Source organism: Centruroides sculpturatus, unplaced genomic scaffold (assembly GCF_000671375.1).
Source record: "Centruroides sculpturatus isolate CEXI.00-Female unplaced genomic scaffold, Cexi_2.0 scaffold207, whole genome shotgun sequence".
Taxonomy (NCBI): Eukaryota; Metazoa; Arthropoda; class Arachnida; order Scorpiones; family Buthidae; genus Centruroides; species Centruroides sculpturatus.
The window spans coordinates 600,727-625,844 of NW_019384378.1; the positions used below are offsets into that span (position 1 = coordinate 600,727).

A 25,118-nucleotide genomic window follows, 5' to 3' on the forward strand; every position below is an offset into this window, starting at 1 on the left:
AACATATATTTTTAACAGATTATTTAATAAGCATTGTCCGTCTTCAGTAAGTTATTGTATTAATATATTGAATATTTAAATATATTATTAATATACTGGTATATCTATAAAAACGTGCCAATTTATCTCAAAGCATTATAAATCACCGAAAAAAGTTTACATATTCCAGTAATAAATTATTAAAATCCTAATTTTTTCCTGAATTTTTATGAATATCTACTATAAATAGTCGAAGGATCTTATTAAAGTAATTTATTTGCATATATTTTCAGTAGTTTTATACTATCAAAAAAAAATTAAATATGCTTAAGCCTTCGTATATATTTTGAAAACTTTTCAACAAGTCTTTAAAAAAGTATTACCACTGATCATTTATAGCATATTTTAAGAAATTTTTATGAATTTTTACCATGCTATTTTTTAAAATAATGAATAATTAATCATCTACTGTAAGTCATTAAATGTTTTTTTGTATATATATTCATAGATTATAAAACTTTCTTAATACAAAAGTAAGCTTTACGGATTACAAAGGAAGAAAAATTGCTGTGTTGATAAACACAACAAAAGAACTAAAAAGGAGAAGAAAAAAATTAGAATTTTATTTAAGACGAAAAGAAAAGTGCATCTTTAGAAAATCAACTGTTTTTAACAAGATAAAAAAAAAGAAAAAAAAAATAGAATAAATGATGGTGAGAGAATATATATTAAGGCATATCGATAATAGTCTTATCATTGAAAGATCGCAATTATAAGAATTCATTAAAACAAGTTGTTATTTTAAGTTTTTTTTTTAATATGAAAAAATAGTGTTGCTGTTAACACTTGACTTTGCTAGAAGAATTTTTTTTTTTTATTTTCTTATTTAAAATGCTTTCAAAACTAAACTGAAACCAGAAAAAAATAGCTTAGTTTTTAGACTATAACAGCAAATAATTTAAGTGTAATAAAACACTTACTTATTTTACAAATACATCACAAGTTTTACATTAAAATTGTTTCTGTATCCTGTGAAAATAGTTATGATTAATTAAAGATCCAACCTAAACTTGGAAAAAGTTATTTTCTTAACCGATATTGTAATCTATATTCCTATATAATAAAATTAATCTATGTATTGGAATTATTCTACTGATTATAATTTTATAAGGAAATTTTTGTAAGATTTAACTGTAGAACTTTTATTTTCTTTATGTGATTATTCAGTAAGCATGAAAATGCTTTATAATATGTTACTTTAGAAATTTAACGTTTTTAATTATTGTAAATATGTTTAATATTTATTTATTTTTAACCACATAAAAGTTTGTGTTCCGAAATTAATTCGAATATATATATATAATACGTAAAATATATTTCCTAGAGTGACAAGGTTTGGCCACCCCTGAAATAGACTAATAGAAGTAAAGGTTAAAGAATATGTTGCCATATATCAAATCCTATGACTGCAATCAGATTGATAGATGCCAATAGTATTACCTTATTAATAAAATATTTACAATTTTTATTAAAATTTATCTATCTAATTATATAGGAATAAGCGTCGAAAAATATCACACGTAGCCAATCAGAATCATTTTCATATAAGGTACATGATCTATATTCTGCTAATTTATACAAGTCTTGGCACTCCAGCAAACCGGAAGTGCCACCATTATTTTTCTTTCAAGATTTAATCGAAAATTTAAAGTAATTACATCACATTTTGAGTTAAAAGTTCGTTGTAAGCTTCATATATTTTGACAGTAGTGATACGTTTATTAATAGAGATGGGCGAATACTCAAATACTACTGTAGAGGGTATTCAAGATTTGAGAACGAATATTTCGTTGATAAAAAAATAAATTCGAATACTACGAATGCCTCCAATATCGTGTTATTTGTTATTAATTTGTATTATTTGCTAATGTAATTAAATATTTTTCCAATTACTTTCGTGTTTACAGTTGTTTGAAATGAAAACAGAGTTGCCAGATTTCCCGGTATCTTTAAGTATCTGGCAACTCTAGATTTGAAAATGATTTCTATTTCAGACGATAATAATGGCGGCATATCCGGTTTCGTTATAGTGCAATTTTATTTTCTCTTTTAAAATTTACTTTAATTGTTTTAAAGTAATTTTTAGCAATCAACACAGTTAACTTTAAATTATTGTTTTATGAACATAGCATGACTGTCCATAAATTATGTAACACATATATGGGTGGATGAGAATTGCAGGTAATCGTTACGATGAGTTAGAAGGGGATGGGAGTTTACAAAAACAGTACGTAATACTAGGATCAAGCCTCGTGTAACAGAATTATTCCTTTTTGTTTAGGAAGAGTTGTATAGCGAACCATTAATTAAACGAGTGTACTCAATTAATAATGTAACATTCAGTATGTTTTGTGTATTAGTTGTTAGGGCAATTAAGAGGTTTGATCAAAGATATACCTTACATAATTTTGGGTGATGGTATGTGCAAAGTGTTATGGGACGATCGGGTAGTACTTGAAAAGTATAGGCCTAAACATAGCGTTACCTAATTCCTGTAACGAAAACAAATACAAGCTATATTGAAACATAAAAGGAATTTAATATAGATTATATGTACTGTATATATTAGCGACATGATTACGCCATGCACCTGCTAGTAACGTTTAATTCTTTTTTAAAAACTGGCTGACGATTTTTAAACATAAAAAACGTGCAGAAAAGACTAAAATGCCCACATTTCTTGTCATATCCAATAACCAAGAACAACAGTCTTTCATTGCAAAGACGACCTTTTATTACAGGCTACACTTCTGAAAAGATATGCAAAACAGTTTAAAAAGTTCATCGGTGACAAGTCAATATTTGAAAATACATAGTTTCTTTTTAAAAAAATTCAGCAACGAGTTGCTTAACTTTCCCGGCAACATTTGGTGGCGTCATCTGTTATCATATTTTATTATTATAAACTTTTAAAATTTTTAATATTATAAAATGGCAAAATCCTTAATTTTGAGGGCAGGGATGAGTTTTTAAAACAATTGTAAATGCTAATAACGAGTAAAATCGTCGTTAAGTTCTACCCTACTCGAGATATATCACACGATCCCCTTTATCTCCCCACCCTCTCGACCTTTAACCACCAAAATTTAATAACATCAATCCCCCTAATACACAAACCTCTTTACNACACATATATTAATATATAAACTATTATAAACCAAATAAAACTGCTGTTTTATAAAATTATACTTAACTGGACAGCAAAATTTACTTCTTTGTTTCAAGATGTGGTTAGCAATTGAAGCTTGGAATAAATTCTTTCTTGATCATTCATCTGTAAACACTTATTGACGAAATCATTAAAATTAACTGTTTAATGAAGACTGTTATAAGTATTATTAAGTAATATTCTGATCTGACGAATGATTGCACAATAAGAAAGATTTTTCTGCCCTCAAGGAATTCAATTACAAAAGGAATTCGAATTTCTCTCGTAATTTTTTTAGTTCGACTTAGCTTCATCGTTCATTCTGCTAACCCATAGTAGATAGGTCAGGTTTTTAACAGTAAAAATGTGAGATGGCAATATAATTCACCTAATCTTGTAGCTTATCTTGCGTAACATATGTAGATCGATGTCACTGTTTCCTAAAATCAAAATATCAAAGATTTGTCACATTCGTAAGAAATGTCAAATGCTATAATATTCTTTTTTACTTTATCCCACACACTCCCAAAATTACGAAACGATATTCTTGATCAACTCCTTAATTATACTAAGGAATAATACACAGCACGGAATATTGAACATTACATTATCTTATTAATTACATATAACGTACTGTACAAAATAGTGACATAAAAGGTACCGTCAAACCTCGTTATTACGTTATCGATGTCGCGTTAATTCGAAGTAGATTTGTCACCCCGTGTACGAGAGAGGATAGACATTTCAATATTAACGAGTTACGTTAATACAAAGTACCAGTTTTTAAGTCCCTTTTGATTTTATATTAATGAAGTTTGACTGTGTAGGCCTCTATATATATTAAGAATGAGATAATGAAATTTTTATTTTCTTATTTTATATAAGAAGTTATAATAAATTTAAGATTGATGTTTTATTAACTAATAATCAGTCTTATTAATCTTTAAATTGTCGAGATAAAAGTCTTTAAAATTAAATCATAACTTGGTTAGATATACGAACTTACGTAAAGTTTTAAGTTATTTTTGTCCGTTTTTTTTAATGGTATTTAGAATAATGTATATTAACTGAAATTTTCAAATATGTAATGAAAAACAGTTGATGGAGAATTAATCACTGTTGTTTAAGAAAATACATGCATTACACTTGTTAAGAGTAATAAAGAATTGCAAGTGATCGATAATTTGTACGTTCCTTGTTTTCTTTTGCAATTACTGCTGCCATCTACAATGGATAAAGAAAATAACCAAGAAAACAATTGTTTTATTTGTAATACTTTCACAATGTATTCTTTATAGCTAAATATTTAAAATTTTCTCTATACCTCGCTTTACATAGCTTCAATAATATACTTCTAGTTATAATGATTCAATATAAAGTAGGAGGTAAACTGTAATAGTGATAACAATTTTTGTTTATTATGTTATAAGAAAAAAAAACCATTATAAAAAATCTACTGCGTTTTTCTTAAGACATTTTTATTAAATTAATTTTTCCTGCATTCTATCAGCTTAGAAAAAATAGTGTATAAGATGCATCATTGCCTGCTGTATTGAAATATGTATTACGTTTTTCCTCTCACATTTTTATCTCATACAAAATGGATTTTGGCTTCATGATTTGAATTCGGAATGACACCATTTGATATTACATTATATCCAAAAAAAAATAAATAAAATAAAGTAAAATATAGAGTTAGAGATGATAGGCATTTACATTTCGTTGAAGAAGAATTAAGTTATCCTAATAAACAAATATCTACTTTAAAAGTTACTTATTTATTTAATTTTTTGAAAATATTATAGGCTTTTCACTATAAATTTTAAAGAAGAAAATCGAAATAAATTTTCTATTACTACTATTTATTATTTAAGTGTTTAGACATTTTCATTTATTTGTTAATTAATGTTGTTATTAGTAAAAATTATAAATAGATATTGGATGAAATTTCCGCACCGTAGTTATGAAATTTGTTTATACTGTAATAATTACAATTAATTATTTTATTTTTATTTCTACTTTAACGTGACAAATTTCTTTTTAATTGAGTATATATTTTTTTATTTTATTTAAAATCTTATGAACTTATTGAATTTATTTGATTGTTTTTAAAAGTATGATTTTTCTAAATAGTTAAGTGTTTTTTAAAAATGAAAAATTACCAATTTATATTAGAAAAAAATTGTGATATTTGTATATTATCTTCAGTTTTATTTAAATTATTTTTCTTTTCACGTATAAATATGTATTTTATCTATAATTATAAATTATTTCAACAAAATAACATTGTTATTTTATATTATAGTCTATAATTTAACTTTCGATAAATTAAGAAATAATAGTATATTGCATACAGACATTCTTGTTTATTAAATTGAAAAAAAAAAGATTATATTCAAATTATGTCTGTAAATAAATATTTTATTTAAGTTTTTATTACAAATTTTTAATGTTTAAAATATTTGTTCTACTTAATTTTTGCAAAAATAAAATAATTTCTACATAAAATCATTATAAGAACAGGTGTTGTTTCGTTGTAAGCGCTAATAATTAATTTATATTTTTTAAATATATATTATCTATTATGTACGATTCAATCTTTATTATATATTAAAAAAGAAAATTAGATTAAATATTTAATCTGAACTTTTAACAAGTAAAATAAAGTTTAAAACTTGTATAATGTAAGCATAAAAATGTTTTATTATGTCAATCTAATTAAATAAAAACATGTATATAGACATGGGCGTTAGCAGAAAATTTCCAGGGGAGGGGACAAATAATTACATCAATACATTTTATTTAATTATTTAATTTTTGAGGTTTTTTAAAGACAGATAAAGTGTCCCTGTAAGGTTACATATTACAATTATAATTTGGGGAATTTTTTACTGGATCCCAGTGCCTCGTATTTTTTTCCCCTCTGAGAACGCTCATATAAAATACAGTACATCTTAAACTATTTATTTGGCTTTTATTATATAACTTAATTCTAATTTTAACTTTTTAAACTGCTGTTAAATTCGTAGATCTTGTTTCGGGATATCCATTGGTATTATTTATAAAATTGTTTCTTAATAGTATATAATAGAATAAAATATTTCTAGTAATGAAAAAAAATTAGAATTTTCATATAGATAAATGCCGTAATGTGAAATTATTTATACATAAATTTGAATTTTACATTGAATATAAACACAAAATTTATTCATTACAAATCGAATTTTATTGGTCATAAAAAAATGTTTACTTCTTATTATAGAGGAATATAAAACTTGTTTACCTTAAAATGATTAATATATATTAATTAGATTAATAATATAATTTTAATTTATTAGATTTACAAACTTGTTTTGAAATATTTTTTGAATGCGGGATTGCTGTTTGATATCATATGTGGCGCTGCAAGCGCTTGTCGTAAGCTATCCAAGCCAGAATGTCTTCTATACTGTAGTATTGTTTTCATTCGTCTCTTTAAATGATTCACTGACATTTACAAGTTTATATCACAAAAGCATCAAACTTTATTATGAGTATTTTTACTTTAATTTTTTTTTTTGTAAATATACTCTTATAATAAGAGTGTGAACTTTTTAAAATATAATTTGCTAAGCCTAATTTATTGAGTGGAAGAGCGTGCTTAACATTTGAGAATAATTTCTACTTCAGTTTTGACACTATCAACTATTAAACAACAATTGGTTTGTTGTGTCATCGATCACGTGATAAAATCATTTTACAAAAGTCACGTGTAACCCTTGAAATTTACAGATTTTATTGTTTATCGAACAGAACTGTATTAGTGTATGTTTTTTGAATGTTTTCCCCACAAATTTTATCGAGGAACACGTGAAAAATTCATAAAATAAAAATTAATAATAATAAAAAAAGACATTTTACAATCAAAAAAACTCATCTGTATCAGAATTTTAGATATGCAAACACAAGAATTGTGGTGTTAAGTTGTGTGCGTGTGTATATGAATTGATATCCAGTCTACATTATTGTTATTTCTTTTGCGATTTTGATTAATTTTAAGCTAACTGATGAAGCCAATGTTTAATCAAAATATGCTTGGTGGTCCACCTGCTGATCCATTTTATTCATCACCATTTTCCTCATATTTTAGGAGGCACACTCCATATTTTGGACAACCAGACTATAGGATATATGAAATGAATAAAAGATTGCAGCAAAGAACAGAGGTAAGTGAAATATTAAATATAAAAATAAATATTAGATTTTTATAAAATAATTGTTTGAATATTTAAAATAAAATCTATTTAAGTGGAGAAAGTTTTTAAAGGGGGAAAAATTGAATAAATACTTTATTAAAATTTTTTATCTGGCATGTTACATTAAATAAGCAATTTATACTTTTAAAATGGAAAATGAATTCAGTGTAAAAAATTAAAGGATTATGTGATACTCAGAAGTAATAAATTATAAAAGATTGTATTTTAATGAAAAGAATGAATATATAATAATTTATAAATCAGATAGTTCTAATATAAGTGTTTACGCAGGAAAAATCTAATATTACAATAGAAGTGTAGAGTAGATATAACAATTTATATAATTATATACAGTAAAGCATTAAAAATCCAGATTCAGTTGTTAAAAAATGAATATTAAAATCCTTTCAATGATAACTTTATTGTTGATGTGCTTTCAGCAATGCATTTTCATGTTCTAACATTCATTCAGAATTTGCAGTTTTTTTAAGTTTGAAATTATGATTAGTGTATTATTTTTTTTGTTTAAATATAGTGGTTTTGTAAACTATATTTTAAACCTTTAAGTATTCCTACATTCTTTAAGAAATACTGTCTTGAACTTGAACACCTAAACTTGAATTACAGTATATTTGGAGTTTACAGTACTTAAAATGCTAATTTACATGTATATTTGAAAATCTGGATGTGTGTCACCCCAATTATTCCAGATTTTTGATGCTCCACTGTATACGTAATACCTGTATTATTGATTAAATACTTTCTTAAACATTCAAGATTTGAATCATTTTTTATATAATTATGCTGCCTGTCAGACATTGCTAATTATATAAATGATAAAGAGATGAATTATAAATCTACATTTCAAACTTCAGTTTTACAAATACAATTCTCAAATTAATAAAACTTTTAAAAGTTTCATATAGTCATTTTGTGTTTACATTGTCTTGTCACAATGTAGCAAGCACAGAAACTACTTACAGTATATATATATATAAATTTACAATATAAAATTAATATACAACCTTATATTTCATTTAAATTTTTACTTCACAAAGCAATTCTAGAAATAAAATTATTCAGTTCTAACTGTAGATAATATGAAGTTAGAGATATTAAATTTTGCTAAAAGATTGGAATTTTTTTTTTAAACTTGTTTCCAGTAATTAATTTAATACTCTTAAAAATAACTTATTATGCATTTAATTTTGTAATAATTATGAAGACTACAAGATATTCTGACAAAAATCTCTTTAAACACTTTATGTAATTTTTTTAGTTTTAAATGAAACTCTCTTGCATTTAGTAACATTTAATTGTCATAGTATACAAAAAATAGTTTTTAAAGATTATATCACATCTAGAAAATATCTTTTTCTGAAAAATTATTATTAGTTTTTTTATTTACATTTTTATCTTCTGCTTTTTATTAGTAAAAAAATATTGCATTTGAATATTGCTTACTAAGAGATATTTTTACCAAGTGTTTTTTTTTGTTCTGGAGCTGTATAAATGAATGAAGAAAATATTAAATTTCAGATGTCCTGAATATAAGAAAAATTTATACATCTGCTTCAGAAATTTTCTGAAAAATGCTCATATTTAAAATGAAGTTTCCAATATTTGGTATTGTTAGAGATGAATTAAAATGAGCTAAAAATTGTTTTAAGAATTGCCAAGAAACAAGATTAAGAATCTAGAAATGAATTAACAATATTTGAAAAGCTAACAGAATATTCTATTGATTAAATTGTCTTAATAACTTTCAGTTGGTTAACTTAAGTGATTTGTAAACTATCTAATTGGAATTATTGCAGATTAGTTTAAATTATTAGAAAGTATCTGAAATTATTATTTCATAACTTTTTAGTTAGAATTTTTAATTGATGATCAGATGTGATATATATTGAATCTATTAGAAATAAAGGAGTCATGTTTTAGAAGTGTACATATCTTAAAATATCAAAAATTAGTATATGATAATATAAAATGTATTAATAAATTATTTTTTACAATAATTGTAACAATAATATAGTATTATTGTAGTTTATGTAATATATTTTGAAAATGTTTTCTCTTGATTTTTAATAATCAAGCATATTACGTACATTGTTGTTATAGGTTGACTTATTTAACACAGTTTCATAAATGCTTAATTCATACTTTCCCTGTTGTTCTATGTGCAGTGCCTTAACTAGCCATTTCTGTGCCCTGTGCAAGAATTTGCATTTAGGCCCCTTAATTAATTAGGTTTGGGAAAATAATAAAACAAATACATGCATTTTCAGCCCCCTTCCAAGTGGGCCCTGTGTGGGTGCACCTGTTGCACCTGCCTAGTTATGGCACTGTCTGTGTATCTAAGAAACTTGCAAATGCAAAAAAATACAATGAGCGGAGAGATAATATTGCCTATATTAGCCAAAACTGCCATTATGAATTTCAGCTAGATAATAAAATAATATTGTGCCAGTTTCAGCCAATATAGACAATATTAGAAATTCATGGATCTCTAATAACTAGTGATGTAACGAATATTCGGTTACTATTCGGTATTCAGCCTATTCGGCCTATTTTTCACTATTCGGCCAAATACCGAATACCTAAAAACAGGAGTAATAAATAACAAAAACACAGTAAATTAATCGTTTTGGTATTTAGATTTAATGTTATCGAGTTAGTGTTGTTTATTTATATTTATTTATAACTTGTAACATGCACAAAATAAAAAAGAAAATAATATTAGTCACATGTATTCACAATTTATAATTACAAAGATCAACACATGTACACGTCTATCGTTAGAGAATCCTCGCACATCTGAGGGTCTGATCCTGCCTATCCTTCTTTTTAAGCGCTCATCTATACTCTTCCCTTTCTCTTTCCTCTATCGCTCTAATCCACGCATGCCTGTGCATACATCATAATATGCGCTCACGATACTTTCGATTCGTCACTTTTCCATCGTAGAGTTTCTATTTTACAATTACGTGACTCAGCCTGGTGATAACGGAGAAAAGAGACACATAGGACGTCAATATAAGTCGCAGTTATGATTTCACAGATTCGAGACAGCTTGATAGCCTGAACGGCCCCAGGCTTTCACCCTTGCACGCAAGTGACTTTCATTACAAGCATTTAGCTTTCCGAAGTCTATGACAACAATTGTTTGGCATTGACGGCTGCAAATTTCGCGCCAATAAGCTGCCTCGACTTGTTCAATTATGTTATCAACTCAATTTCATATTTATTTTCACATTTTCACTTCGCGATCCTTCTCTGTTCTTTTTCCGTTATTTACACGTGTAGGTCATTTTATTGTTATCCACATTTGATATCATCATTTATCACATACTTCCATGACACTTGTCTGTCCACTACAACTGTCAAGAATTAACGCAATTGGCGAAGCGTAGTGACAGCGGGCCAATGGAGAGCAGGATCCTTGCCATAATGCGGCTTGCGTGCCAATTTTCGTACATGCGTTAATCGAGCCGAATAGTTTGGCCGAATATTCGGCTATTCGGCCACGCTCTTGACCGAATATTCGGTATTCGGCCTGAGGCTGAATATAATATTTGTTACAACACTACTAATAACTGTTTCAAAAGTATTTACAGTATAAGGTCTATACAGCCTCCCCTCCCTGTATTTTCCTCTTTGTCTCTGCTGCCACTATATACATCAGATTTTCATTGTATATTCTAATGTGTTTTCATACTGCCAATACTACTATTAAACTAACTAGTATATAAGTTGACCAGGGCATAAAGTAATTATAAAAAGTGACATTATTCATTATTTATGAACTGTTTTAAGCCTTTTAGTAAATGTGCCCTTTATTTTAGCAAGTTTCAACTTAAGAAGTTAAAGTAGTAAAATAATTCTAAAAATAAACATTAAGAGTCTTCTATAATCAATGAAAAATATACTTATTAATAAATTTCATCAACTTATTTTAATAGGTTTGTAAAAAAATGACTTTTTATGTCAACAGAATTAACTACATGTGATTATGTTTGCTTTTGATAAACTAGTTAAAATATGGACTTTTTTACTTGAAATTTCAGGTGACCAATGGTAGGAAACTTTGATAATTTTTTTAACAACTTGGTATTTTTTATATTTTTTAAAAAATACATTGAAAATAAATTATAAACAAATTCTGTTGTTTGATTTAAAAAAAATACCCAATAAACTATAAAAGAAATTCATAATTAAAAAGTATTGGGTTGTCCAGAAAGTTTGTAGTGATTATTTTTACAGAAAATAAACATAAATTTTAAAATATTAACTTTTATTTTTGTTTAGTGATTTATGCACTGCTGTTTTTAATGACCTCTGTTTCACAACTTCATAATTCCATCTTGATAGAACTTTCCTGTTTTTTTGAGCAAAAAAACTGGTTGGTGTGAATTTTACAGGCTTCCAGATTTTTAAAGTTCTTACCACAAAGGGAATTCTGCATGGATTAGAATGAATTAAGTGATAATCCCATACTGAAAAGTTGGGTGAATATGGTGGGCAAGGTAAAATATTCCAGTCATATTCCAATAATTTTTGTGATATTTTCAAAGAGATATGTGGTCTTACATTGTCATGGTAAAACACAATACCCTTGTTATTGGCCACTTCTGGACATTTCTTGGAATATTGCTATCTTCAGTTGATCTAGTTGAGAACAGTACTTATCAGAATTGATTCATTAGTTTTATGAAAGAAATTCATAGTCATGATTCTCTTTCATTAGAAGATGCCTTTGAATGAAGCCTAGTCATTGCAGTGGTGATTTAATTTGCTTGCATCATGATTGTTTATAGATGATCCACTTTTCATCATCTATTATTATTCGTTTCAGAAATGAGTCATTTTTATTGAATTTTAAAGTGAATCAAAAACAGAGATTCAATCTAATAAATTCTTTTCAGTAATTTGTGTGATGTACAAATATAATAGTGATCAATACATATATGTGTATTTGACCATTTAAATGGTTAAATTTAGTACTTTTTGATTAGTTCATTATTTCTGCTGTTTCCAATGTTGTATAACAGTTTTAATCTGGTCATCTTGAATGGTGCCAGGTCTTCCTAAGCTGAAGCATCTCTTATATTAAAATCATCTGTTTTGAATTTAGCAAACCATTTGCAAAGTATTGATTCAGCAGCAGCAGCACCATTACCATAAACAGCACATATTTTATTTGTTGCTTGTACTATGTTTTTGCTTTTTCAGGAAAAAGAAAGTATCAAATGTCAAAAATACACCTTGTTTGCTTCCATTTTAATGAAGATGCAGATTAAATGTAATTAAAAAATCTTAACAAGCTTTTTTTCTAATGGATGTGTCTTGATGATGTACTTAATCACATGCTTAAATATTTTAATGCTTTTAGTAGCTTTGACATTCTCCAGCATGTTCAGTTGCCATCCATTAAAAGTAAGTAAGAAATTTCTGGACAACCTATTACTTCCTTAGTTGGCAAAACAACATCTTACAACAGATCTTTTGTTATACATATATACGAGGTCTGTTCAAAAACTATCCAACTTTTATTTTTTCTGCGTAAACCAATGATGTGCGGGAGGCCTCTTTCAGTGGAGTTGTGGAGAGGACAGTCATGCACAGCCCTGAATTTTTTCCCGCCTGCAGGAAGCGTCAGTCGCTGGCAGTTGGCCTATGAGTGAGAATGTGTAGTGAGCTCTCGTCGGATTCCACTAAGTTGGAAAATGACTGAACAACGTGAGCAGCGATATTACATCAAATTTTGCCAAAAACCTTGGCAATACCCGAGCGTAAACCATTCGCAAGATTCAGCAGGCTTTTGGGGACGATCCTTGAGGCCAAAAAAAGCGCGGCAGGTCCGCAGCAATATCAGTTTTTTCGACTCTCGTGGGGTGGTGTATCGTGAGTATGCACCACAAGGCCAAACCATCGCAAAGGAGTACTACCAGGAGGTCCATCGTCGTCTTTCTGATGCTGTGCGATGCAAACGACCGGATCTGTAGTCGATCAAAACTTGGCAGCTCCATCGTGATAACGCATCCGCCCATTCTGCGCATCTGATTCAGGCTTTCGTCGCCAAACACAACACTCCTGTGGTTTGTCACGCTCTGTACTCTCCCCACATGGCTCCGTGTGACTTTTGGCTATTTCACACGCTAAAAATGCCGCTAAAAGGAACCCGGTTTTAGTCAAGAGAAGACATCGTGCAGAATGCGACGGACCGGCTGGTGGCCATTCCAAAAGATGCGTTCCAGCAGTGTTTCCAACAATGGCAGGAACGCTGGGAGAAGTGTATACACTACCAAGGAGACTGAAGGAGATTAGGGTTTTGTACCTCAAAATCAAAAAATGTATTTTTGCCGACCAAAGGTCTGATACTTTTTGAACAGCCCTCGTAAACATACATAAACAGACCTTTTCTTGTGAGCTAATACTGGAACCAGGTTTTTATTCTCCATCTAGCCAACCTGTATTTGGCTGCTCCACAAGTAGTATATGGATAAGTTTAGCAATGTTGTCAAACTTAAGTTATCAAGATGTAAGAATGAAAACAAAATCAATTCATAAATAGTATAATTATGGTGAGCACCTTTTTTTTGAAAAAATGCTGAATAGTTAAGCCATGAATTATCATAATATGGAAAATAAAATAAATTTTCATATTTTTCTTAGTGATGAAGAAAAGCAAAATAAATGTCTTAATGTAAATAAAAAAAATTAAAGCTGGTTTATTTGCATTTTTCACCGGATGCTTGCCCTCTAATGTTTAAAAACAAAACTATTCTATCTGGGTCGTTTGATTCATTCTTGTGTATTATCAGCAGTAAAGATGAAAAGCGATAGAAAAAGCAACGCTTACTGTTTGTTCCAAATTGCAATTTCAAAGCCTTACGAGAGCCTGATATAAATTTTTGTCTATTCCCACACGAAAAACAGGAAAAATAGATGATTATTCGGAAATTGATCGGTTATATTTATGAGCTCTGAATTCTGAAAGAGTGGATTAGACTGTTAAGAATTGGCAGTTTCCCGATTGTCCAGCTTTACAGGAACAAGTTATGCTGTCAATTTTAAAACATTTTATTAAAGTTTAAAATGACAGTAATTTTGTGTAGGACACCGTGCCGGATTTAAGCATTTCAAAGCCCTAAGCTGAACTCTGTATCCCTTACCAACCTTCAATCATAAAAAGAAAATAATTAAATCAGACTATGTGATTTAATACAGATATTGGAAGAAAAAGACGTGAGGTTTCACTAGCCTTCTGTTTTATAACTAAATTTAATTAAATTTTTATATCCATTCCATTAAAAATCTTTTTTTAAATTGGTTTTATCAATATTTTTTAAAAATATCTTTTGTTAATTCTTAGAAAAAAATTAATGAAATACTACATAAAATAAACAGTCAAGTATATTTTGTTGGTTAGTAAAAAATGCTTATTACAAAATCTGACTTCAATTTTCTTTTTTGTACAAATGTTTGAGGTTCCTTGAAAGTCAAGGCTTTTTACTTGTAAATCCAGCCCTGATGGGACAATGTCAAAGCTGATGTTTTTTAACACAAAGGGCACAAGTATGTATAGAACAATCTCACTCATTTGTTTCAATACTACATAATGATGTGTTCCGCTAACAATAATTGTTCTCCTTCTATAAAATTTCTCGATAAATAGCTACAGGCAGCATATATCATTATATCGGATAGTAATATATGATTAATATTACATTATTACATTACTAGTTACAAGCGACCCAGATAAAGTAGCCATTTTGTAAAAATGCAGTGTCCTCTATACTTTATGAAAAACACGAATAGTGATTGTCCACAAAATAATGTTTGTTATATATGTATATTTCAGGGATTATACTAATAATAGACTATACTAATAATTACTATGACTGTACTAATAATTATTATTAGAAATATCAACAACTAAAACCCTATAGTTATATATTAAAGCCAAATGATTGTCTGATTATTTCAGGCTAAGTAATTTGGCACTAGAAGTAGGCATTAGGCACCATCTCTTGCTAAATTTACTATATCTCAAAAACTGGGTTTGTGTAAATATATCACTCATAAAACTAACACCAGCACATAACAAGAAAAAAGGAAAAATTTACAAATGTTTTTGTCTATTTGAAATAGACATCCTCAGGTATATATGATACCGAACAAATGACTACCAAAAGTAGAATGTTTTTTTAAAAGTTCAAACTGATTACGTGATTCAAATACATTGTTAAAATTTATATGTTTGGGATAAAATTTCAAAATATGTATATTATTTAAACAATAAACAAATAAATAATCTGAAATTATGAGCTCTGAATTCTGAAAGAGTGGATTAGACTGTTAAGAATTGGCAGTTTCCCGATTGTCCAGCTTTAATTAATTTCATGTTAATTACTATGAACTAAATATCCTCCATAGTTTAAATTTTCGTTAATGGGAGTTTATGTTGGCGGAGTCTAGTTCAAAAATGGCACACAATGCTGTGGATAGCATGACCATTTCCTTGAAGTTAATAGCGACTCTGTTTAATTGCACGATAGATCTCAAGTGCCTCAAGATATTTGAGTTGTGCTTTATCCGACACTCTGTGTACCAATTTTGCATTCTGTAGTTCAACCCAGACTTCCTCACTACCCACATACATCACTAACACTGTGGTTGTTACCTTTTTTCTTATGGAATATTTATGTTCCTTCATCCTCATGGTGAGACCCCTTGCAGTCACTCCAATATATATTAATGAGCGATTAACAAAGAAGTATGGCGTAAAGTCCTGGAGAGTATGAGTCATGTATATGGTTTTTATCATTTCTGATGAGAGAGAAAATTGTTGGAGTTGCACTTTAAGTGGTCCTGGCTATTTCTCTATATACACTGCTGGCCAAGTAAAATGCAACACCATATAGGACTCTAGATATTGCAGGTGTTGCATTTTGCTTGGCCAGCAGCATATATTAGAAAGTGTTTTGTTGTATGTGATAACTTTCATTCTTGTAGAATAGTTCTGTTTCCCTTATTTGTATATTGTTTTATAAGATGTTTTACCAAAGAGGACGGTTATCCATGTTGAGTTGCTAGGGCCTTGATCCAAGATAATTGTTTTCCTTTCATTTTCCTCAGAACAATGTATGTGGGCCCTTTTTACTAGGGTTTGAAAAGCGAAGACTTTGTAACAGTAAGGGTTATGTGAATGGTTAGGCATAAATAGAGGTGTATATGACTATGGATAACACAGGTGGACAGATGATCATTCTTCATATTGATGTTGATATCCAAAAAGTGTACCATCGTACAACTCTTTTGTTTAACTTTTAACAACAGGCCATAGGGGTTATCTTTGAAATACCTAAGTACTGAGTCCAGGTTAGGTACCTTGTTCCATACTATGAGAATGTCATCAATGTATCTGACATACAATGCTATCTATGTTCTCAAGAAGTTTAGATAATATGGCATTTTCATGTTTTCTGACCACTAATTCACATAGCATTCCTGATATTGGGCTACCCATAGGTACACCCCTTGTCTGTAGGTAGGTGACATCTTTTTATTCGAAGAAGGATGAGTGCACCAGCTAACAAATCAGGGAGATACTTATAAGTGCCCTCCACCTTTGCCAGAAGAAAATCTCTCAGCTCACAGAAATAGGGTTCCAGTTTTATAGACAGGAACAATGCTTTGTAGTCACATATTGTGAAATAGGCCACCGTTGAATTGTTGAGATCCCGTAAATTTTTCCTTTTTTTTTTGTTATGTGCTGGTGTTGGTTTTATGAGTGATATATTGCTAAATTTAATAATTATAATTAAATTAATATTTTAAAAATTAATTTAGAAAGTATTGAAAGAAAAGAATCGGCCGGAATGGGACTCAAACCTGCAACTCTTGCATACTGTGTGACTGCATTGTCAGTTACACTATCTGGACCTTTGTCTGATCTTTGCTTTCAGAAATATTAATATTAATTTAATTATAATTATTAGATTTAACAAGAGATGGTCCCTAGTGCAAAAGTACTTACTATTTAATTATTAATAATAATAATATTGATAGTAATATAGACAGATATAATCCAGCAATTGTTTGGCTTTATTATTAGAAATAAACATTTTTCTACATTTGTGTATAAAGATAATAAATAAGGATTTTCATTCTAATCCTTGTCATTTGATTGAAATTAATCAGGAAATGAAATTTTTCTGAAGATTCTAGGCATTATTCTATAAACATGTTTTCTTCTTTATTTGTCAGTGATTTTTAGAGTGAACAGAGAATCATCTCTGTTCACTCTAAAAATCACTGACAAAATATTTGGCTTGTAAAGCTTACATATGTAATTGAATTTGCAATCTAGTCAACTATATAAAGCACCTCAAACATTCTTGGAATTTTATGTATTACTTTTCCTGGAATAATATAGTTTTTACTGTATTTCTCTTATATATAACATTTTAGTAAATTAAATTCTTTTAATAAATAAACTCAAGTATAATCACATTCAAAGATAAGTTAAAAAATAATTTTAATGCTATTATGCATAAATGCATTGGAAAATTTTATGTAATCAATTGTGTTTTGTAGGAAACAAAACTGACCTAAATTATCCTGTTTATATCATCAATATTTTCATGATTACCCAACAGCAAAAGCAAGAGCTAAAAGCAATTGCAATGCACTTAATAATATATAAATATCCAAATTTCTTATTGCTTTTCATGAATATATAAATTAATAATTTATTAAATAAGAATAAATATCTAATCATTTTATATTAGGTTACATAATATTCATTTCTTTATGTATGTCCTGGAAAATGATATGGATAATCACTTAAATTATAGATTTTAAGTTTTTAACTGTCTTTTTTTTCTTCATCTGATAATTTATTGATATAACTGCAGGTTGTAAATGGAAATGAAATTCAACTCAAGTTTTCAGCATTTTTTTCAAGAAAATGTGCTCACCACTAGTATACTTATATTCACAAATTAGCTTTATTTTCAACTCTTACATCCATCCAGGTACCTTATATCTTGATATCATTAAACCTATTCATTTAGTGAATTTACAGTATGTTCAGTGAGGCTGGAAGTTTTTATAATGATCAACAAAATCACCTACTTGATATGAATGCTGAAGCACTAATATTTCTTCATTACAATTTATCACTCTTGAATTGTGATTATTAATATATTTATTTAAGATCATTTATTGAAGTTAATTTGTTTTGGAAAGAAATAAATAACAATATTTCTAAATATCTGAAATTTTAAATCATTCTATTTTGTATTTTATTTTATTTTTTATCTTCCTTTTTTCTTCTCAAAATAAAATGAGATTGATTGATCCTATTGATTACTAAAATGAGATTATGTCTACTATGGAATATGTCAAACGGAATATGTCTATTTATCCAGAAGAATGCTATTTTTGTTAATTAATAATAATAATTATATATACATATATAAATATCAACTTTCCTGAAACTTGATGTACTGATACCAAGCCAAATGATCACTGTAATTGATTTCTAATTATTAATTACAGCATATTAATAGCCCAATTAATTATAGTGATCGTTTGGCTTAGAAATAATAATATAAATAAATTGCAGATAAGCAGCACATATCTGGTGAGAACCTCACAGGTCACCAGACAGGTTTTATAAAATGTAAAGTAGAATACCTTGAAATTTAGCCCAAATTATTTTTAAGTATTTCAAAAAGTAGTAAGTCGCCCATATATAATATCCTAGAACCTACAGTCTCGAATCTACTACTAACAGATCTCAATCTGTTACTTGTAGTCTAATCTTGCAATCCTGAATCCCAGTCATATTTTATGAGATAAGAGGAATAAAAGGTAGTTTATGTGTAAAGTGATACTCAAAAATGAGTTACTGTAAAAGTGAGACCATGTTAACCAGATTAGAGTTGTTCTTGATTTATTCTTCTTTTATAGCATGGAGGTACTTTGATCTAAATGAATGAGTTAACATATGCATATCACAGTTCAGACAATTTTCAATTCAAATTACAGAGAAACTGTATTTCAAACTAACCAAATTTCTCAATGTGTAAACCTCTATATATATATCAGTCGGGACAAAAGTACAAAAAGTACAGTTATGAATTAATGGGATTTTGAACTATCCAAGTTAAAATTAATGAGGATTTCCTGTATAAATTTTATAGGGAGTATATAAAAGGGAAAGTGTATGAGACTAATTCCAGAACTATATGCAAACTTAAAGAAAGCATTTGCAGAGACATTGCAGTTATTGAGATCAGTATTTTATGTCAATATGAATATGCATATACAAAGATGCATAGATGCAAAAGGATATCATTTTCAGTATCATCTGTAAATTTCTGTATGCTTAAATAATTTTAAAATAAAGTTTCTAATGAGTGTTTTTTGTTTAAGTTCATTTGTGTTGTTTTCACTGCGTGGGCTCAATTTTACATGAGATATTCTGTATATATGTTGTGATATTCCATATTACATATCACAGCTATAAATCAACTGGATTTTACTCTAAAATAATCTTGCTGCTTCACTCTCCTTTTCTTATCAGTATTGATTATATCTATCAATATTTGAATTTTGCCTTGAATATGCCATATAGAAAAAACACTGTAATGGAAAATTTGATCCTGTTTTTTAACTGTTCACTAATTTAGAAATAACTATCATGATATTTATTTTTTCCTAGTAATAATAGATCATCAAAAACAAGATGAATTGATGACATTGATGTTTAGAATCAATATCTAAGAATATTGATATATAGTAAGACATCAAGATTAACCTCAATGTTTTATGAATAATGTTATGGCACTATCCATATTTCTGTTAGTCTTTAATTTATAAAGTATCTGAATGTATTTGGATGAACTATGAAATAACTATTTTAATATACTCTTGATATTGTTTCTTTAATTTTTCTCTATATTAAAAGTATTGTTTATATGAAGGATTTTAATTTTCTATTTTTCAATTGATTGGCTTTTATACTAAACTAGTATAATAAAACTTCCAGATGTGGTATTAATATCTTTTATTTAATTAAAAACTTAATATTATAATAATTATTTGGCTTATATTTCTTAAATTAAATAAAATACATACATTAACCCTCCTGTCACAAGGTGGCAAGACACGTCACAAGGCCGTGTCATATACGACACTTAGCCGAAAAATCTGTTTTTTCCTTGATAAATCAGGTTCGTTGATTTAAATAAATAAATACACGTTAAAGTAAATATATATTTGTTACTGTAAATGCTCGAATTATGGTAAATCCTAAGATTTTCCAGTAAAACCTAAGATTTACCAAATCTTTGTGGTAAAAGTCCGAAATGTTCTGCTATCATCATTAATTTTGAACTTTTACCTGCATTTACTTGGTATATCTTAGGTTTTATCTCAAAGACATGGTAAATGTTGAAAAATAGTTCCCGCTTTCTGTACTGCACTGCGCTGCCGCCTTCGCTCGCCGCATTCTGTCATTTGACATGTTAGAATGTGCACATTAATTCTAATCTGGTTTGAGATTTCTCTGTCTAAAAGTTATTTATGAATCAAGATGAGTGTGAAATGGAGATTTTATGAAATAATGGAAGAGCTCGTTGCAAGCAAGAAAGATAGACTTTTATCTCAATAGGGACAAATACGCAAAGTGTTTGGAGGAAGTAAAAGCTACAAAGAACATGAAAAAGAAACAAGCTGCTCATTATAGGTGTATAAAGCGTTACGACATTTTGACTATAGGTGGCAAAGAAAAACTAATTGCGCCTATGAAGGAGGAGAATGGAGAAATAAGCTATTACATTTGTTATGAGGACTTATTCAACATTCTTGAAGAAATGCATGTTGCTGTTGGCCATGGTGGAAGGAACGGATGCTTAAGGAATGTAACTGCAAGTATAAAAATGTAACAGTTGAGGTTACTATGACATATTTGAAACTATGTCAACCTTGCCAAAAGAAACAGAAGACATTGAAAAAGGGCATTGTCATCAGACCTATACTTCATAGTGAAATGAACTCATGCTGTCAGGTTGATCTAATAGATCTACAAACTACCCCAGATGGAAATTATAAATGTATTTTAGTTTACCAAAACCATCTTACCAAATTTGTGATCCTTCATGCACTTTAAACTAAATGCGCCATAGAAGTTGTATACCATCTTTTGGATATTTTCACCACTTTGGAGTGCTAAGCATCCTTCATTCCGATAATGGTCGAGAATTCTCTAACCAAGTTATTGAGAGTTTATGCTCCATGTGGCCTGATGTAAAAATCGTACATGGAGTGTGCTAATCAAGACATAGAAAATATGCTGAGCACATGGATGGAAACCAATCAGTTGTGAGGTCGCGGATTTTTACAGGCTTCTTAAAAACCTAAATTTTCTGTTAATTATCTTCGGAAAAACTGAAGAATTTGTAGTAGATCGGATTTCACCGATAGTATAACGACTAGCTGAGAAAGTTTACACTTATGTGTGAAGAATGCATCGTCATCGTCAACAAAAGTCAATGACGTGTCAGCTCTCTCGCGACAAGGATATAAAAAGGGAGACCTCTGGAAGCTCAGGGCGATTTGTCATAGGAAGTTATACTTTGTGATAGTGCCCACCTCGACTCCCAAACCTCCATACAGCAGACCTGATCCAGCTACAGAGAGAGGACATTGGATAAAAGATATCGAGGACTCCTACCTCTTCCATATAGACGATTGTGCCAACTCACCCTTCCACCGAGAGGTATTTAGAGGTTATAATTTGTAAAAGTGCTCTCTCTCGAACTAGAAATTAGGTCAGCGACGTAGCTACGAAATTCGTTGCCAATTTCTGTATATATTTTAATATAACCGCAGTTAACCTTAGTAGTAAGTTTGCCTCTCGTAGTTTAGATTTGTTGATTCAATAAATGCTTTTTGTTTTGTTAACCTGACTCCTGTCAATTAAGGACACCTGCTGACTTACCGACGCACTCCCCACTCGATTTGCCCTCCTAGCCATCCAACGACTCCAAGATCGGGTTTTACCAGCCAGTGCAGAGTAAGTGGCCAATTGGGACTTAACAAGTGACCCACTGCTTATCTCACACAGTTATCAAAGTGGTCAGAGGGTTAAAGATTCATCCAGGCAATGAAAAATAGAGCATATCACGAGGGAATCAAATGTTCTCCCTATGAAGCAATGTTTGGTTGTCCAATGAAAAAGGGCCTTGCAACTTCAGCATTCCCTAATGATATGATTAGAGTTATAAGATCTGAAGAAGATTTAGAGAAGTTGTTGCATTTGCATGACAATACGGAACAAAATAACGACATCAAAAATGCAATCGAACAGGACAAGGAAGAAAGCATTGTTTAAAATGAGTCAGAAGGGGATATAGACAATAGCACTGTTAACGATAAAACACAAGAAGATGAAATGATTATTACTGAGAAGATGAAGGAGAATCAAATAACCTATGATTCCAATGTAACGATTCAGAGAGATACGGATTCAGAGACAGAAAACACAATTGAGTCTCAGGAAGTTCATGTAATTATAGAGCCAATACCAAAAAAGATAGAATCTGTAGTGACTATAAGAAACAATGCAAAATTGAGTTTGGAGAAACAATGCTGAAAAAATGAAAGCCAGGTCTGTTGATAAATATCCAAATGTGAAAATTGGCCAAAATGTAAGACTGAAAGTGCCTGAAATTGACAAAGCTAAAACTGACCCGAAAAGCATTATTGCAGTTGTAGTAGATGTAAAGGACAACGAGTTTTATCAACTAGGTACCAAAATTCCAAGTAAAAAAGATACTGTTCATGTAGAAAAATATAAGATAGATTTCAGATGTTAAAAATTAGTAAAAATAAAACAGTAAACCAATTAATATAATAGGATGCATTTAATTTTAGTTAAGAAATCAAAGAAAGGAGAATTATAACTTACTTATCAGTAAAATTTAATAAATTTGTTATTTATACAACTATACTATTACTCATACAAATTTTATTTTAATATTAATTTTATGGTAAAACAATAAAGAATAACTCAGCAAATAGAAATCAGGTGTGTTTCTTAGTATAATTAACTAATATTGCTGAGAAGGAGATAGATAATTAATTTTATGTTTTATTTGGCATTTTCAACTAAACACCAATCTATACCTTTTAAAACTAAATAGCCAAGACTATTCAATATTGAAAGAAATCAGAAAAAATGCAATCATACAAGCAAATTATCAAACTTCAAATAAAATTTTTTCTAACTCTTGGAATAAAGTTGGAGTGAAAGACTGGTTGTAACTACCGTGTTTCCCCGAAAATAAGACATCCGCAGAAAATAAGACCTAGCACAGATTTTGCTGAATTGCGAAATATAAGACCTCCCTCTGAAAATAAGACCTAGTGCATTTTTTAGAGCAAAAATTAATATAAGACACTGTCTTATTTTCGGGGAAACATGGTAACATGTTTCAAATAAGTCATAAAAAAACAGCCAAATCTTAAAATTTTCTTGAACATTTCTATCAGCCTTACATGGAAATTCTAAAAATTTTTAAAAAAGAGCAATTTTCTAGAAAACAATGTATCAATGTTTTTTCTTAGAATTAAAATTAAATGAAGATTTTTTTAAAAAAGTGAAATTTATTGAAACATGTTAGATCAAAACAAATAATGTTAAAAGAAAAGTGAATTTTCTTCCTAGACTGTATTAAATCAAAATCGTGTAAAAATAGATTGATTGTACTGATGTGCAGGTTATGCAAAGGTTTTAGTTTTGTTCTGACAATTTGCTTCAGATTATATTTATGAAAATATAGTGTTTATTTCTAGAAAAATTTAACTGAATATGTAGAGAGAACAATGAATCATGCAGCCAAATTTTATCAAATGTGTAGGCTACATATTTATAAAAACATTTTAAAAGTTAAATTAAAAGTAAAAAATTCCATCAACTAGTTGCTTAATTTTTCTGGCAACATTTGGCGATGTCATCTGTTATGATATTTTATTTAAAAAGTTTTCATATTATTAATTATTATAAAATGGCAAAAAGCTTAATTTTGAGGGTAGAGATGAGTTTTATAAAAAATAAAATTGTAAATACAGTAATACCCTTAACTTACGCGATAGGTGGGACTGAGCGATAACCGTGTAAGTTGAATTCGCGTAAATCGGGGTATAATTTTGCAATCTGTGTAAAATCCAAGTCGGATGTAAGTAAGCTAATAAATGTTCTTGTTAATCTTATCTCGTCTTTTGATTCGTTCATGGTTACAATAAATCACCACATAGAATCTCTCAAGTCTCTGTAGATAAAACAAACGCAGAAATAAATAACACAAAATAAATTGTAGCTATGTGTCGATTCTGCGCGACACGTCCGAACATGTAAGCTGAATAATAGTGTGGGGGGAATGAGTAATCAAGAGTTGCGTGGCGCTCAAACAAAAGATGAATCGACAAGATTTGAAAATCGTGTTACTCCGGGTTCGCGTAAGTCAAGGTATTACTGTACTAACAAGGAGTAAAATTTACATTAAGTCCTATTAAAATCTACATTAAGCTCATCAGAAAAAAAACTGGGCCATTCATTACTGGGAGGGTATATTATGGATTGATGAATCTACATTTCAATTTTCTTTGGGAAAAATTGG

The 25,118-nt window shown here is 29.0% G+C and overlaps 1 protein-coding gene across 1 annotated transcript in view; it reads left to right on the forward strand.

The window, feature by feature from the left end:
• Window positions 1-6,576: 6,576 nt before the first annotated feature.
• The window catches only part of LOC111617759 (LIM domain-binding protein 2-like), a 61,727-nt gene continuing 43,185 nt past the window's right edge, over window positions 6,577-25,118 (forward strand). The window contains exon 1 of the mRNA XM_023359049.1: window positions 6,577-7,392. Coding sequence (XP_023214817.1) covers window positions 7,234-7,392 — 159 coding nt within the window. The 5' untranslated portion in view covers window positions 6,577-7,233. The remainder of the gene's footprint in view (window positions 7,393-25,118) is intronic.